This window comes from Ovis aries, chromosome 1 (assembly GCF_016772045.2).
Source record: "Ovis aries strain OAR_USU_Benz2616 breed Rambouillet chromosome 1, ARS-UI_Ramb_v3.0, whole genome shotgun sequence".
Classification (NCBI taxonomy): Eukaryota; Metazoa; Chordata; class Mammalia; order Artiodactyla; family Bovidae; genus Ovis; species Ovis aries.
Genome location: NC_056054.1, coordinates 136,281,171 through 136,293,917, shown reverse-complemented (window position 1 = coordinate 136,293,917; position 12,747 = coordinate 136,281,171). Strand labels below are relative to the sequence as shown.

General features: G+C 36.6%; 1 protein-coding gene across 2 annotated transcripts in view; it reads left to right on the top strand.

Moving 5' to 3' along the window:
• Window positions 1-12,747, top strand: part of NCAM2 (neural cell adhesion molecule 2) — a 607,059-nt gene that overhangs the window by 362,869 nt on the left and 231,443 nt on the right. For both annotated transcript variants that reach the window (XM_042230005.2, XM_042230008.2), the window contains exon 5: window positions 6,676-6,813. In XM_042230005.2, coding sequence (XP_042085939.1) covers window positions 6,676-6,813 — 138 coding nt within the window. The remainder of the gene's footprint in view (window positions 1-6,675; window positions 6,814-12,747) is intronic.

The window sequence follows — 12,747 nt, the reverse complement described above, 5'->3', positions numbered from 1 at the left end:
GGAAAGCCTCAAAGCAAAGATTGATGGTCAAGTATACTACGGATGGAGGGCTGATGCCTCTATGCTATGCTTATACATTTTCCCAGTACCCCATGGTGAAATGATGTGAGGCTGGAATTCCATCATGGCTCCACACTTTCCTTGGCTTTTGAACTGTGGTGTTGGAGAAGACTCTTGAGAGTCCCTTGGACTGCAAGGAGATACAGCCAGTCAATCCTAAAGGAGATCACTCCTGACTGTTCATTGGAAGGACTGATGCTGAAGCTGAAATCCCAATACATTGCCAACCTGATGCAAAGAACTGACTCAGTAGAAAAGACCCTGATGCTTGGAAAGATTGAAGGTAGTAGGAAAAAGGGATGACAGAGGATGAGATGGTTGGATGGCATCACTGACATGATGGACATAAGCTTAAATAGGTTCTGGGAGTTGGTGATGGACAGGGAGGCCTGGTGTGCTACAGTCCCTGGGGTCGCAAAGAGCCAGACAGGATTGAGTGACTGAACTGACTGAACTGAAAGCTTTGAACAGCTTTTCTAACTGCTCTCTACATAATTCATATTCTTAATAAATTATTATATCCTTTTTTAATTTAAATAAATTTAAATTAAAACATTTTTGAAATATTTTTTAATTGGAGGGTAATTGCTTTACGCTGTTATGTTGGTTTCTGCCTTACACACAATGTGAATCAGCCACCATTGTTATTCAGTCATTAAGTCATGTCTGATTCTTTGTACCCCATGGATTGCAGCATGACAGACTTTCCCGTCCTTCACTCTCTCCCAGAGTTTGCTAAATCTCATGTCCATTGCGTTGGTAATGCCATGCAACCATCTCATCCTCTATTGTCCCCTTCTCGTGCCTTCAGTCTTTCCCAACATCAGGGTCTTTTCCAGTGAGTTGGCTTTTTGCATCAGGTGGCCAAAGTATTGGAGCTTCAGCTTTAGCGTCAGTCCTTCTAATAAATACTCAGGGTTGATTTCCTGTAGGATTGACTCGTTGGATCTCCTTGCTGTCCAAGGGACTCTCAAGAGTCTTGTCCAGCATCGCACTTAGAAAGCATCAATTCGTTGGTGCCCAACCTTCTCTATGGTCCATAAGTATATATATATATATATATATGTATACACACACATATATATCTCCCCTATTAAATGCATTTTGAACAATGTTTACAATTTTAAATAAAACAGACATGTAAATATTTGTTAAGTGAATGAAGAAATTTAACTTTATATCAGTAAATATATTTAACTCAGTAATATTATTTAACTCAGTAAATGATGTATATTTTTCTTGTTCCTTCTCATTGATTTGCTATATCTTGGGAATGAGTTAAACATAGAAACTTAACACTGAGTTTCATGGAAAGTAATGTAGAATTTTTTTTTAGAGTTATAAAATTTGGTATTACTTTGGGATGAAAGGATGTAGGGGAATGGTGAAGATGGACACACTTTTCTAATCTTTTAATATTTAAGAAACTTGCCACATATTTCATTATTGAACAATTTTTACATTTATAGTGAATTTATAAGAAGTAATATTCTTCAGATTTTTATATATGTGTGATTCTTTTAACAAAACCAATGAAATAAATTTAGGTTTATAATCATGTATGGAACATATATGAGGATTTAGAATAATGCAATATGTCCAGATAACTTTCTGAAGCCTTAACATGCCACAGGAGTAAAGTGTAAATGCTCCATATGAAACAATGAAGGTTTGGAAATGTTGATTTATTAACCATGCTTTTGATAGCAGCCTTTTGACAAATATGCAGAAGTAATACTCCCACAGACTACTTGAAGTGAAGGTGTTCCATGTTGTTTGTTGAAAGAAATCCATATGCTAGAAAATCCAAGCATTTAGGTTTTAAAGTGATAGTGTCACATTTTTTAGAAAGTTGAATATCTTGACTTTTAGTGTCAATCCTGATGGAAAAGTATGCTGTCAGAGTTGCCCATTCAATCTTAGCCATTCCAAAAGCTATCTCTGAAACTTCCTATATGCTTTGAACATTCTCTAATAAAATACCATTTTTGCATCAAAAGCCATGGATAAAATCACCTTGCTCAGAAAAAAAATATGAAATCTACTCCCAGTATATTAATAAAAAGTCATCCAACAGTAATTTTCCACCTATTATGTTTCATCTATTGTCCTAAGTGATGGTGATTCATAGTTAAAAAGATGAACTAGTCTAGTGCCCTTAATATTTTAGTGCTCTTATAAAAGTATCAGTGGATAAATTGTGAAAACAAGATTGTTGAAGTATATGATAAGGAAAGTATGGTGATAGAGGATAAGGAAAGAGCACTTGAATCAGTTAGGGCAGAGGGAAGTATTCAAAATGCCTGCTGACAGTAAAAAGCAACCTTTAAAGATGAAAAGGTATTAAACAACTAAAGACTGGTGGGGACTTTTCAAATGGAGAGAACACATATGCAGTAGCTCAGAGGTGAAAGCATGAGTGGCATGTTCCAGAACTGAATTAAGTTCATTATAACTAAACTACAAATAAGTGCAACGAGAATACTTATAATAGATAAATACAACTAGGATTTGTAAGTAAAGACTAATAGGAAAGAAATCTGGAAGAGAAGTTTGAGCCATTTCAACATGGCCTTGACATCTCTATTGAGGCTTTTAGAATTTATAAAAAGGTGACATCACTAGAGGGTTTTAATTAAGACAGTGACATGAGCTAATATGTATTGAGAAGGACATTTAGTGCTTCAGTGAGGAAAATGGATGAGAATCAAGGCAAAGCTTCAAGCAATGAGAGTTGTTCAAATCTGAATGAAATAATTGCTGAGGGAAAAGGAAATTTTAGACTAAGGAGTGGTAAAGGGAGAAGTGATAGGATATGGATTTAATTGGGTATGCAGATTGAGGGTACTGGGGAAATCAAAGATGATTCAAAGAATTTGCCTTGGGCATCTAGCTCAATGTAAAAATCTCTAAAGACAGAGATGGGGAGTAATTTTAGGTGGAGATACCCAAATTTTTCACATACTGAAACTGAATTATTTACATTTCTTCTAAGTGTATATATCTAGATGACTCAAACAATTCTGGAATCATAGGAATCATCTGGTCTGAAGAAAAACTGTGAATCATCAAAATATTGATTGAAGGCATAAATGTAGATGTGGCAAACCATTCAGTTGCTGTAGAATGAGAAGAAAAGGGGACTTATAAAATAACCTGCTTAAAGAAACATCAAGCAGAGACCTTATTGAATATTATGATTTCCTTTATTTCCTTTCTGCATTAATGAATGTTTGGAAGTCTGTAAATGAAACAAATAGATCGTCTTTAATAGTTAAATACTCCTGATATCCAGTTACACATGAATGACTCAAGTAGTGCTTTCTTCAAACATCTTTTGTTCAGTTCAGTTCAGTCACTCAGTCGTGTCTGACTCTTTATGACCACATGGACTGCAGCATGCCAGGCTTCCCATTCCATCACTAAATGGAGCTTTCTCAGACTCACGTCCATCTAGTAGATAATGTCATCCAACCATCTCATCCTCTGCCATCCCTTCCTCCTCCTGCCATCAATCTTTCCCAGCATCAGGCTCTTTTCTAATGAGTAGGCTCTTTACATCAGATGATCATAGTATTGGAGCTTTAGCTTCATCATCAGTCCTTCCAATGAATAGTCAGGACTGATTTCCTTTAGGATTGAATGGTCTGATCTCCTTGCAGTCCAAGGGACTCTCAAAGAGTCTTCTCCAACTCTACAGTTCAAAAGCATCAATTCTGTGGCACTCAGCTTTCTTTATGGTCCAACTCTTACATCCATACATAACTACTGGAGAAACCATAGCTTTGACTAGATGGACCTTTCTTGGCAAAGTAATGGCTCTGCCTTTTACTATGCTGTCTAGGTTGGTCATAGCTTTTCTTCCAAGGAGCAAATGTCTTTTAATTTTATGGCTGCAGTCACCATCTGCAGTGATTTTGGAGCCCAAGAAAATAAAGTGTGACACTGTTTCCATTGTTTCCCCAACTATGTGGCGTGAAGTGATGGGACCAGATGCCATGATCTTAGTTTTTTGAATGTTGAGTTGTAGACCAGCTTTTGCACTCTCCTCTTTCACTTTAGTTAAGAGGTTCTTTAGTTCCTTGTTGCTTTCTGCCATAAGGGTGGTGTCATTCTGCGTATCTGAGGTTATTAATATTTCTCCCACAATCTTAATTCTAGCTTGTGCTTCATCCAGCTCAGCATTTTGCTTGATATACTCTCATGTAAGTTAAATAAGCAGGGTGACAGTATACAGCCTTGACATACTCCTTTCCCTATTTGGAACCAGTCCATCGTTCCATGCCTGGTTCTAACTGTTGCTTAACTGGCATACAGATTTTATGGAGCCAGGTAAGGTGGTCTGGTATTCCCATCTCTTTAAGAATTTTCCATAGTTTATTGTGATCCACACAGTCAAAGCCTTTAGCCTAGTCAGTGAAGCAGAAGTAGATGTTTTTCTGAAATTCTCTTCCTTTTCCTATGATCCAGCAGATGATGGCAATTTGATCTCTTGTCCCTCTCCCTTTTCTAAATCCAGCTTGAACATCTGGGAGTTCACAGTTCACATACTGTTGAAGCCTCTGTTTGAGAATTTTGAGCTTTACTTTGCTAGCGTGTGAGATGAGTGCAGTTGTGTGGTAGTTTGAGCATTCTTTGTCATTGCCTTTCTTTGGGATTGAAATGAAAACTGACCTTTTCCATTCCTGTGGCCACTGCTGACTTTTCCAAATTTGCTGACATGTTGAGTGCAGCAGTTTCACAACATCATCTTTTAGGATATGAAATAGCTCAACTGGAATTCCATCATCTCCACTAGCTTTGTTCATAGTGATACTTCCTAAGGCCCGCTTGACTTCACATTCCAGGATGTCTGGCTCAAGGTGAGTGATCACACCATTGTGGTTGTCTGGGTCATTAACATCTACTTTGTATAGGTCTCATTCTAATTTCCAGCAACACACTTGAATATAATATTTTTTTTTTTAATTTTCTTTGGAATGTCATGAAGTTTTAGGAGTTCTGAGTTCCTCAAGTCCTTACTATAAGTCGTATTTCCTGCTGATTGCCTTTCTCTCCAGTCTCTTCTTTGGTGAGAAAATTTCCCAGGAAAAAGCATCAGTATAAACGTTTTTGTATGTCATTTCAAGGTCAAACAAAAGATGAAATAGATATTTTGGGAAAGTTTATACCTTCTGAGCTGAAAATTATGTATATGTAGCTTAATAATTGGTATTTTGTCTCTGAGGCAGCTTCAGAATCTCCAAATTTTCATTCCTTATTACCTGTCTTTTAGACAATCAATTACCACATTCTTACCTGTTTTAATATAGTCTAATAATTTCCTTATTTGTATTTAAATCCCAAACTTCTACTATGACTTAAGGAATTGCTATGAAAAATGAACCCCAAATATGAATTGTTTCGTATCACAGCAGTTCTTACTCATGTGAAATCCAATGGGTTGTAGGATGAGAGACAAGCATTGTACCCATTGCATTCATTCAGTGATCCAGGTTGAGGGAGGCTGGGAAACTGCATTCTCATGTGACTTCTTTGTTTGTCCTAACATTTCTATTAACCCAGAAAATAGGGGAAGAGTAATAAATACTGGAAGAGCCCCCCAGAAGTACTCTTTAACAGTAGATATCCATAGGTTGGTATCTTAAAGGTATTTCTGCTTTACCAAAAGGTCCAAGAGGGTCAAGGATGTGTTTCTCTTATCCACCAATGTGCTCAAATACAGTACTTAGCAAACATCATGTCTGATGTTATCTATGGATGAATTAATTACTGAAATTTAAGATATTGCCTTTATAACATGTTTCAAAATAGAATAGAATAGAATAATGTTCTCTACTTGATAACAAGGGAAAAGTTCTTAAGACTGCAGCAAAATTATGATGAGTAAAAACTTAAGACTAGGCATTATGGAAAATATGGTCAGGCTGAGATGCTGCTTAGGCTAGCCAGAATACTTCAAGCAATCACCTAATGCATGCCCCGTAACAGCTATTTTTGTACATATGCATGTGCATACCCTCACTCATAAAATGGAATCTTAAGATAAAAGTAATGAAGTCTAATCTATTCCTTCCTAAAATGGATTATCTTGTATTTAGAAAAAAATCTTTCAAATAAATCTGAGATATGATCATTTTATATGTCCTCTACCTGACTTGAATATTATTACATATTTAGCTTCCTCTCAGGGTATGTGCAATTATTGGTTTAATTATTGTGTGAGGAAGGATATTCAATCAATTCTCTAACCCATTTCCATCCCCAAGTTGATATATATTTGCAGTCAGAATATCTTCTTGTCTGTAATATCTAATCCCTCAGCTTTGTTATTTTGTGTATCTTATCTGCATTCAGAGTACCAAGGGGAAAATAATAGCTTAACCATTTTATGTGGAAATAAACTCTTGAATGTATTTTCACAAAAAGGTGTAACAAGGCAGTTGTAGAGTGGAAAAATCGAAGTCATGAAATTACATTTTACTTTCAAATTGAAATTTGTTTGTTGATGAAAAGTTGGATAGTGTCAGACAAGTGCCATATTTTAATACTTAACAATTTAGAGCATGCTGGACTTTTACTGATATCGTTTCCTCCTCTTTGCTTTCTTTCCAGATCGGTTCGCTATGTTAGCCAACAATAATCTGCAGATTCTCAACATCAATAAAAGTGATGAAGGTATATACAGGTGTGAAGGAAGAGTGGAGGCTAGGGGAGAAATTGACTTCCGTGATATCATTGTTATTGTTAATGGTAAGCAGAGAATAATTTGTATGTATTTTATTGTTGCATTTAGCAATGTGTTTATTAAAAGAGCAACACAGCACTTAAGACTGATAAACCTCTGCTATCCCTGGAGGAAGTTGCATCACCTATAATATAGCATCTGTTGCTGCACTATAGCCTCAAGGGCAAGCATGCATGCTAAGTCACTTCAGTTGTGCCTGACTGTTTGCAACCCTATGGACTGTAGCCCTCCAGTCATCTCTAACCATGAGATTCTCTAGACAAGAGATTCTCTAGACAAGAATACTGGAATAGATTGTGGGTTGGCATGCCTTCCTCTAAGGGATCTTCCCAACCTAGGGATTGAACTCTCGTCTCTTATGTCTCCTTCACTGGCAGGCAGGTTCTTTACCACTAGTGTCACTTGGAAAGCCCCTTAAGGGCAAGATCTGTGACTTACTTAATATTGTTATCCTCTTTTACAAAGAGTCTATAAGGGAGTAGTTGCCTTTTGCTGGTTTTAAAGTTGTTGAAAGAATGTCAAATGAAATATAGTAAAGTGTGATACTAGATTTTGATTCTAAATTACAGGGGTTACATGCTTAAACTAATCCAATTGACAGTATTTACAGGTTTTCCCTAATGTATAAGTAAATGCATTGTTACCCTTTGGGATCTTAATGGACATTAATAACTAAATTTTTGACATCAAGATGACATCTCTTCCTCCAAATTTGGCTTCTTTTTACTACACGGCCTGCTTGCATTAACATACTATTCTGTGAGGCCAGTAATATGTTAATGTTATCCTAATTATCTCCACTTTGAGATTCTAATGGGTCACCAAGGTACACACTGTATTTCTTTAACATCTATAAAATATACACTACTTTTCCTATCATGCTTTCCATAAGAGTGCTGCCCTTTCCAATTATTTTTTTTAATTTTTCTTGAGTGACCGCTATTTGTTTTCTCTGTTCTTAATCTTACAATTTCAACTTTTCTATCTTACCAACCTTCAAATATTTATTATCAGTATTTCCCTTTACTTTCAAGACAAAATCAGAAACATTCTTTATGGTATAGGAAGCTGTGTCTATGCTTCCTATAGGAAGCTGATCATCAACTACCTTCCCTAATCATTCAGTCTGGGTAACCTGTGCTTTAGCTAAATGGAAATTCTATTAGTAACACTACACAAATGTACTTTGATTTGTTCTGAACAAATTCAGGTCTTTTAAACTGAGTTAGAAACAACCATAATCACATAATCTATAACCAAAATGTAACTTATTCCTTTTGGAATGGACAAAACTGAGAGACTGAAAAATTAATCAATGTCTTCTTCCTTATCCTATGCCCCTTCCACCATGAGCTATCTCTCCACTTTTTTTTTTTTTTTTTAAGAGATTTGGAAACAACACCAGGAGTAGATCAAAAAGAGTTATTTGGTTTTTCCTTTCCTGGAGTGAAAGTAGTTTAACCACAGATTTCATGCTGAAAGATAAAAAGAATATTAAATCACTGATTTTTTCTCTTCTTCTGTAAGTCTGTAATTAATTGATATTTAGGAGACCTAGATTCCCTTCCTGGGTTGGAAAGATCTCCTGGAGAAGGGAATGGCTACCCACTCCAGTATTCTTGCCTGGAGAATTCCATGAACAGAGGGGCCTGGCAGGCTTCAGTCCATGCAGTCACAAAGAGTCAAACACAACTGAGTGACTGGCATTTTCACTTTCAATTTCATGGATAAAATAATGGAACAGACCAAGCAGAAACTAGGGAAGTAGGTAGAAACTGCACATGCTCTAGGATGAGGCCAAAGTGCCAGGCCTTTCAAGAGAAGATATTCAGAGCCTTTTTTTTAATGTGCAAAATCTATTATTTATTGTGACTACTATAGTCAGTGGAGGTTTTGAGGAAGATTTTAGTGAAGATGAAGAATATGTTTAAATATGTAGATGTGTACTATGTTTGTATCTCTCTATATTAATATATATCTATATTTTCATATTTTTATTTATGAGCATTTCTAATACCTTTCTCTCTTTATTATATGCAATCAGCAAAGGTAACTTAAGTGGCTATTTAGTTTCTTAATTAGTTGACTTAACTGTCTACTGTGCTTTGTTTCTGAAAGAATTTAAGGTAGGAAATTTTGTGTTTTTTGTCATGGGCAAGACCTTGTGCTCAGTATATTCTTATGAAAATGGGGGTTATAACATTAAGACATGTAAATTTTTTAAAGGACTAAGTTTATAGGAAACACTATATAAATATGTACTATGATTGTATGTTATATATTTGTGTGTATATGCTGAGACTTAGTTGTGTCTGACTCTTTATGACACCACGGACTATAGCCCACCTGACTCCTATGTCCATGGAGTTATCCCAGCAAAAATACTGGAGTTGGGTTGCCCTTTCCTCTTCCAGGGGATCTTCCAGACCCAAGGACTGAACCTACATCTCCTGCAGCTTCTGTGTTGGCAGGTGTTTTTTTTTTTTTTTTTTTTAACCAATAAGCCACCTGGGAAGCCCATGTTATATATGTATGTTTATGTAAATTTCTAGAGTAGGAAATGGAAATCCACATCAGTATTCTTGCCTGGAAAATCCCATGGACAGAGAAGCCTGGCAGGCTACATACAGTCCATGGGGCTGCTAAGAGTTGGACATGTCTGAGAAACTGTGCACATATGTAATATGCATATATTTTTATATTAAAACACTATTTTGAGACTTACAATCAAAAGGAAATGTCATCTGGAAGATGTAGCATATTAAGCTTTTATTGTCTATTCTGCTGTTGTAATTTCTTTTAATACATTTACGAATGTTCTATTTCCACATTAAATTATCTGTAATAGTTTTAATGTGATGGCATTTATTTTAAAGGAAGGATTCTTTGGGTACGAGTGGGTCCAGTTAACAAAGTTTGAATCATCAAGTCCATCATGATCTACATTCAAACTAGAATGTTTATTTCTTTATCTACACTTATTAGTCCAGGTCTCGTAAAGATGTAAATACTGGACACAAAAGAATACACGTGTTCTTTTGTGCAGTTCACATCAATCATGTATGTAATGTCCTTTTGTGACTGCATCACACTGACCTTCTCCAAATTAATCACCCTTCTTCCACATCCTACTTTTCTTCTCACATACTAATCTGACCTTCTTTGCTTGAACATCACTTTATCTCCAATTCTTCTTATTAGTCATATTTCCCTGTTATGGCCACAAGCTCCCATATCTTAGAATTACCGGAACCACTGTTTTCCAAAATAAGGGTTCACAAAATCAACCATTGATTTATTTAGCTCCTGGATGATTCAGTTGGACCCTTTCAAGGGAATGCATTGACTAATGCCACGAGATGACTGTGCTTTTCTCTCACATTTTGCCTTTTTATACAGTCAGAAAAATCATTCTTCTCCAGTCATATTGACTCTGCCCTGCTTACCAGCTCCTTTTAAAGCTTGAGCCCTCTCTAAAACTATCCTTTATTATTTATTCATTTTTAATTAATTAATTTATTATTATTATTTTTTTGCTTTACTTTACAATATTGTATTGGTTTTGCCACACATCAGCATGAATCCCCTGGGAGAATGGCATTGAAACATGTATATTATTTACCTGTTATAAAATCCCTTGAAGTTGTTTCAATCAAAACTTTGAAGTTGCATAAATTAGTAATAAAATAAAGATTATTCCTAATTTTATTCACATTATCTTATTTTTGTTCAATTATAGTATTTGATGAATTATATACTTTTTCTCTCCAATTTATAATGCATGCCTCTCTCTTATTTGCTACTAATTTTTATCCTTGGTAAAATTATTTTATCCTTGATAAAATTCATTGAGGACCTTTTACCTTAAAGTATATTGAAGTTCCAACCAAATATTCCAGTCAACAGTTTCTTCACATTCACTGATTTCTTGCCAAGTCCTGGTTCCGGAAGAAGGTCTTCTCTTTGCTCTGATGTTGACTCTTTGCAGATTTTCCCTTGCATTTTTTCCTCTTCCAACACATTAACAATTCAGTTCAGTTCAGTTGCTCAGTCGTGTCTGACTCTTTGCGACCCCATGAATCGCAGCACGCCAGGCCTCCCTGTCCATCACCATCTCCCGGAGTTCACTCAGACTCACGTCCATCGAGTCCGTGATGCCATCCAGCCATCTCATCCTCGGACGTCCCCTTCTCCTCCTGCCCCCAATCCCTCCCAGCATCAGAGTTTCTTCCAATGAGTCAACTCTTCTCATGAGGTGGCCAAAGTACTAGAGTTTCAGCTTTAGCATCATTCCTTCCAAAGAAATCCCAGGGTTGATCTCCTTCAGAATGGACTGGCTGGATATCCTTGCAGTCCAAGGGACTCTCAAGAGTCTTCTCCAACACCACAGTTCAAAAGCATCAATTCTTCAGTGCTCAGCCTTCTTCACAGTCCAACTCTCACATCCACACACGACCACAGGAAAAACCATAGCCTTGACTAGATGGACCTTAGTCAGCAAAGTAATGTCTCTGCTTTTGAATATACTATCTAGGTTGGTCATAACTTTTCTTCCAAGGAGCAAGTATCTTTTAATTTTATGGCTGCAGTCACCATCTGCAGTGATTTTGGAGCACCAAAAAATAAAGACTGACACTGTTTCCACTGTTTCCGAATCTATTTCCCATGAAGTGATGGGACCAGATGCCATGATCTTCATTTTCTGAATATTGAGCTTCAGGCCAACTTTTTCACTCTCCTCCTTCACTTTCATCAAGAGGCCCTTTAGCTCCTCTTCACTTTCTGCCATTAGGGTGGTGTCATCTGCATATCTGAGGTTATTGATATTTCTCCCAGCAATCTTGATTCCAGCTTGTGCTTCTTCCAGTCCAGCGTTTCTCATGATGTACTCTGCATATAAGTTAAATAAGCAGGGTGACAATATATAGCCTTGACGTACTCCTTTTCAGCAACACCAGATATTAAGGATCTTTTTTTTTTCTTAACTCCCTCTATGAAGTTTTTACTATATTTTGCAGTGCCTATGTATAGTTTTTCACAAGTATTTATCTCGCCTCCCTTTAAGAGGTTTTACACCACTGCTCATTGCCACGTGAAGTGTGATGCTTCCAGTAGAAGGTTTAAGCAGCTAAACCCAACTGATGATGTGACTTTCTCTCGCTATGGGAATACAAGTAAATGTAATATACACTGTACTGAAATCAAGCTTCAAGATGAATCACATGTTACTTCTCTTGGGCTTTCCTCCTGCCATGAAGCTAAGTGAAAGTGAAAGTTGCTCAGTCCTGTCTGACTCTTTGCAACCCCATGGACCACACAGTCCATGGAATTCTCCAGGTCAGAATATTGGAGTAGATAGCCTTTCCTTTTTCCAGGGGATCTTCCCAACCCAGGGATTGAACCCAGGTCTCCCGCATTGTAGGTAGATTCTTTACCAGCTGAGCCACAAGGGAAGCCCTGCAGCTAGCATGACTGTAATAGGGACTTATTTACCTACAGCATCATGAAGATGTGTGAAGCTGAGTCACAGCTGATCTGCAGGTGCAAACACATACCATAGATCAGAAATAAAGCACATTGTTAAGCCCTGAGATTTTAAAGTCTTCTGTTATCACAGAAAAGCAGACATATGCAATGTCGGTGGCTTTTTCCTCCTTAAGCAATTTAAATACTGTCTGACCTAGATGTACGTCTGAAATTACTTCCCTGAGTACACATCAGACATCTTAGACTCCCCAATGGTGATCATCTCCAATAGATTTTTAAATTAACATATTAATATATGGGTAATTCAACTGAATATTTTTGACTGTAGTTTCAGTGTTATTTTATATTGTCTTTATATATTTATTCAACATTTAAAGGAGATGTGCTGGCTAGATTTTTCATACTTTGTTATGCTTAGAATACTAACAGATCTAATAGAGCAGTATTTCCCT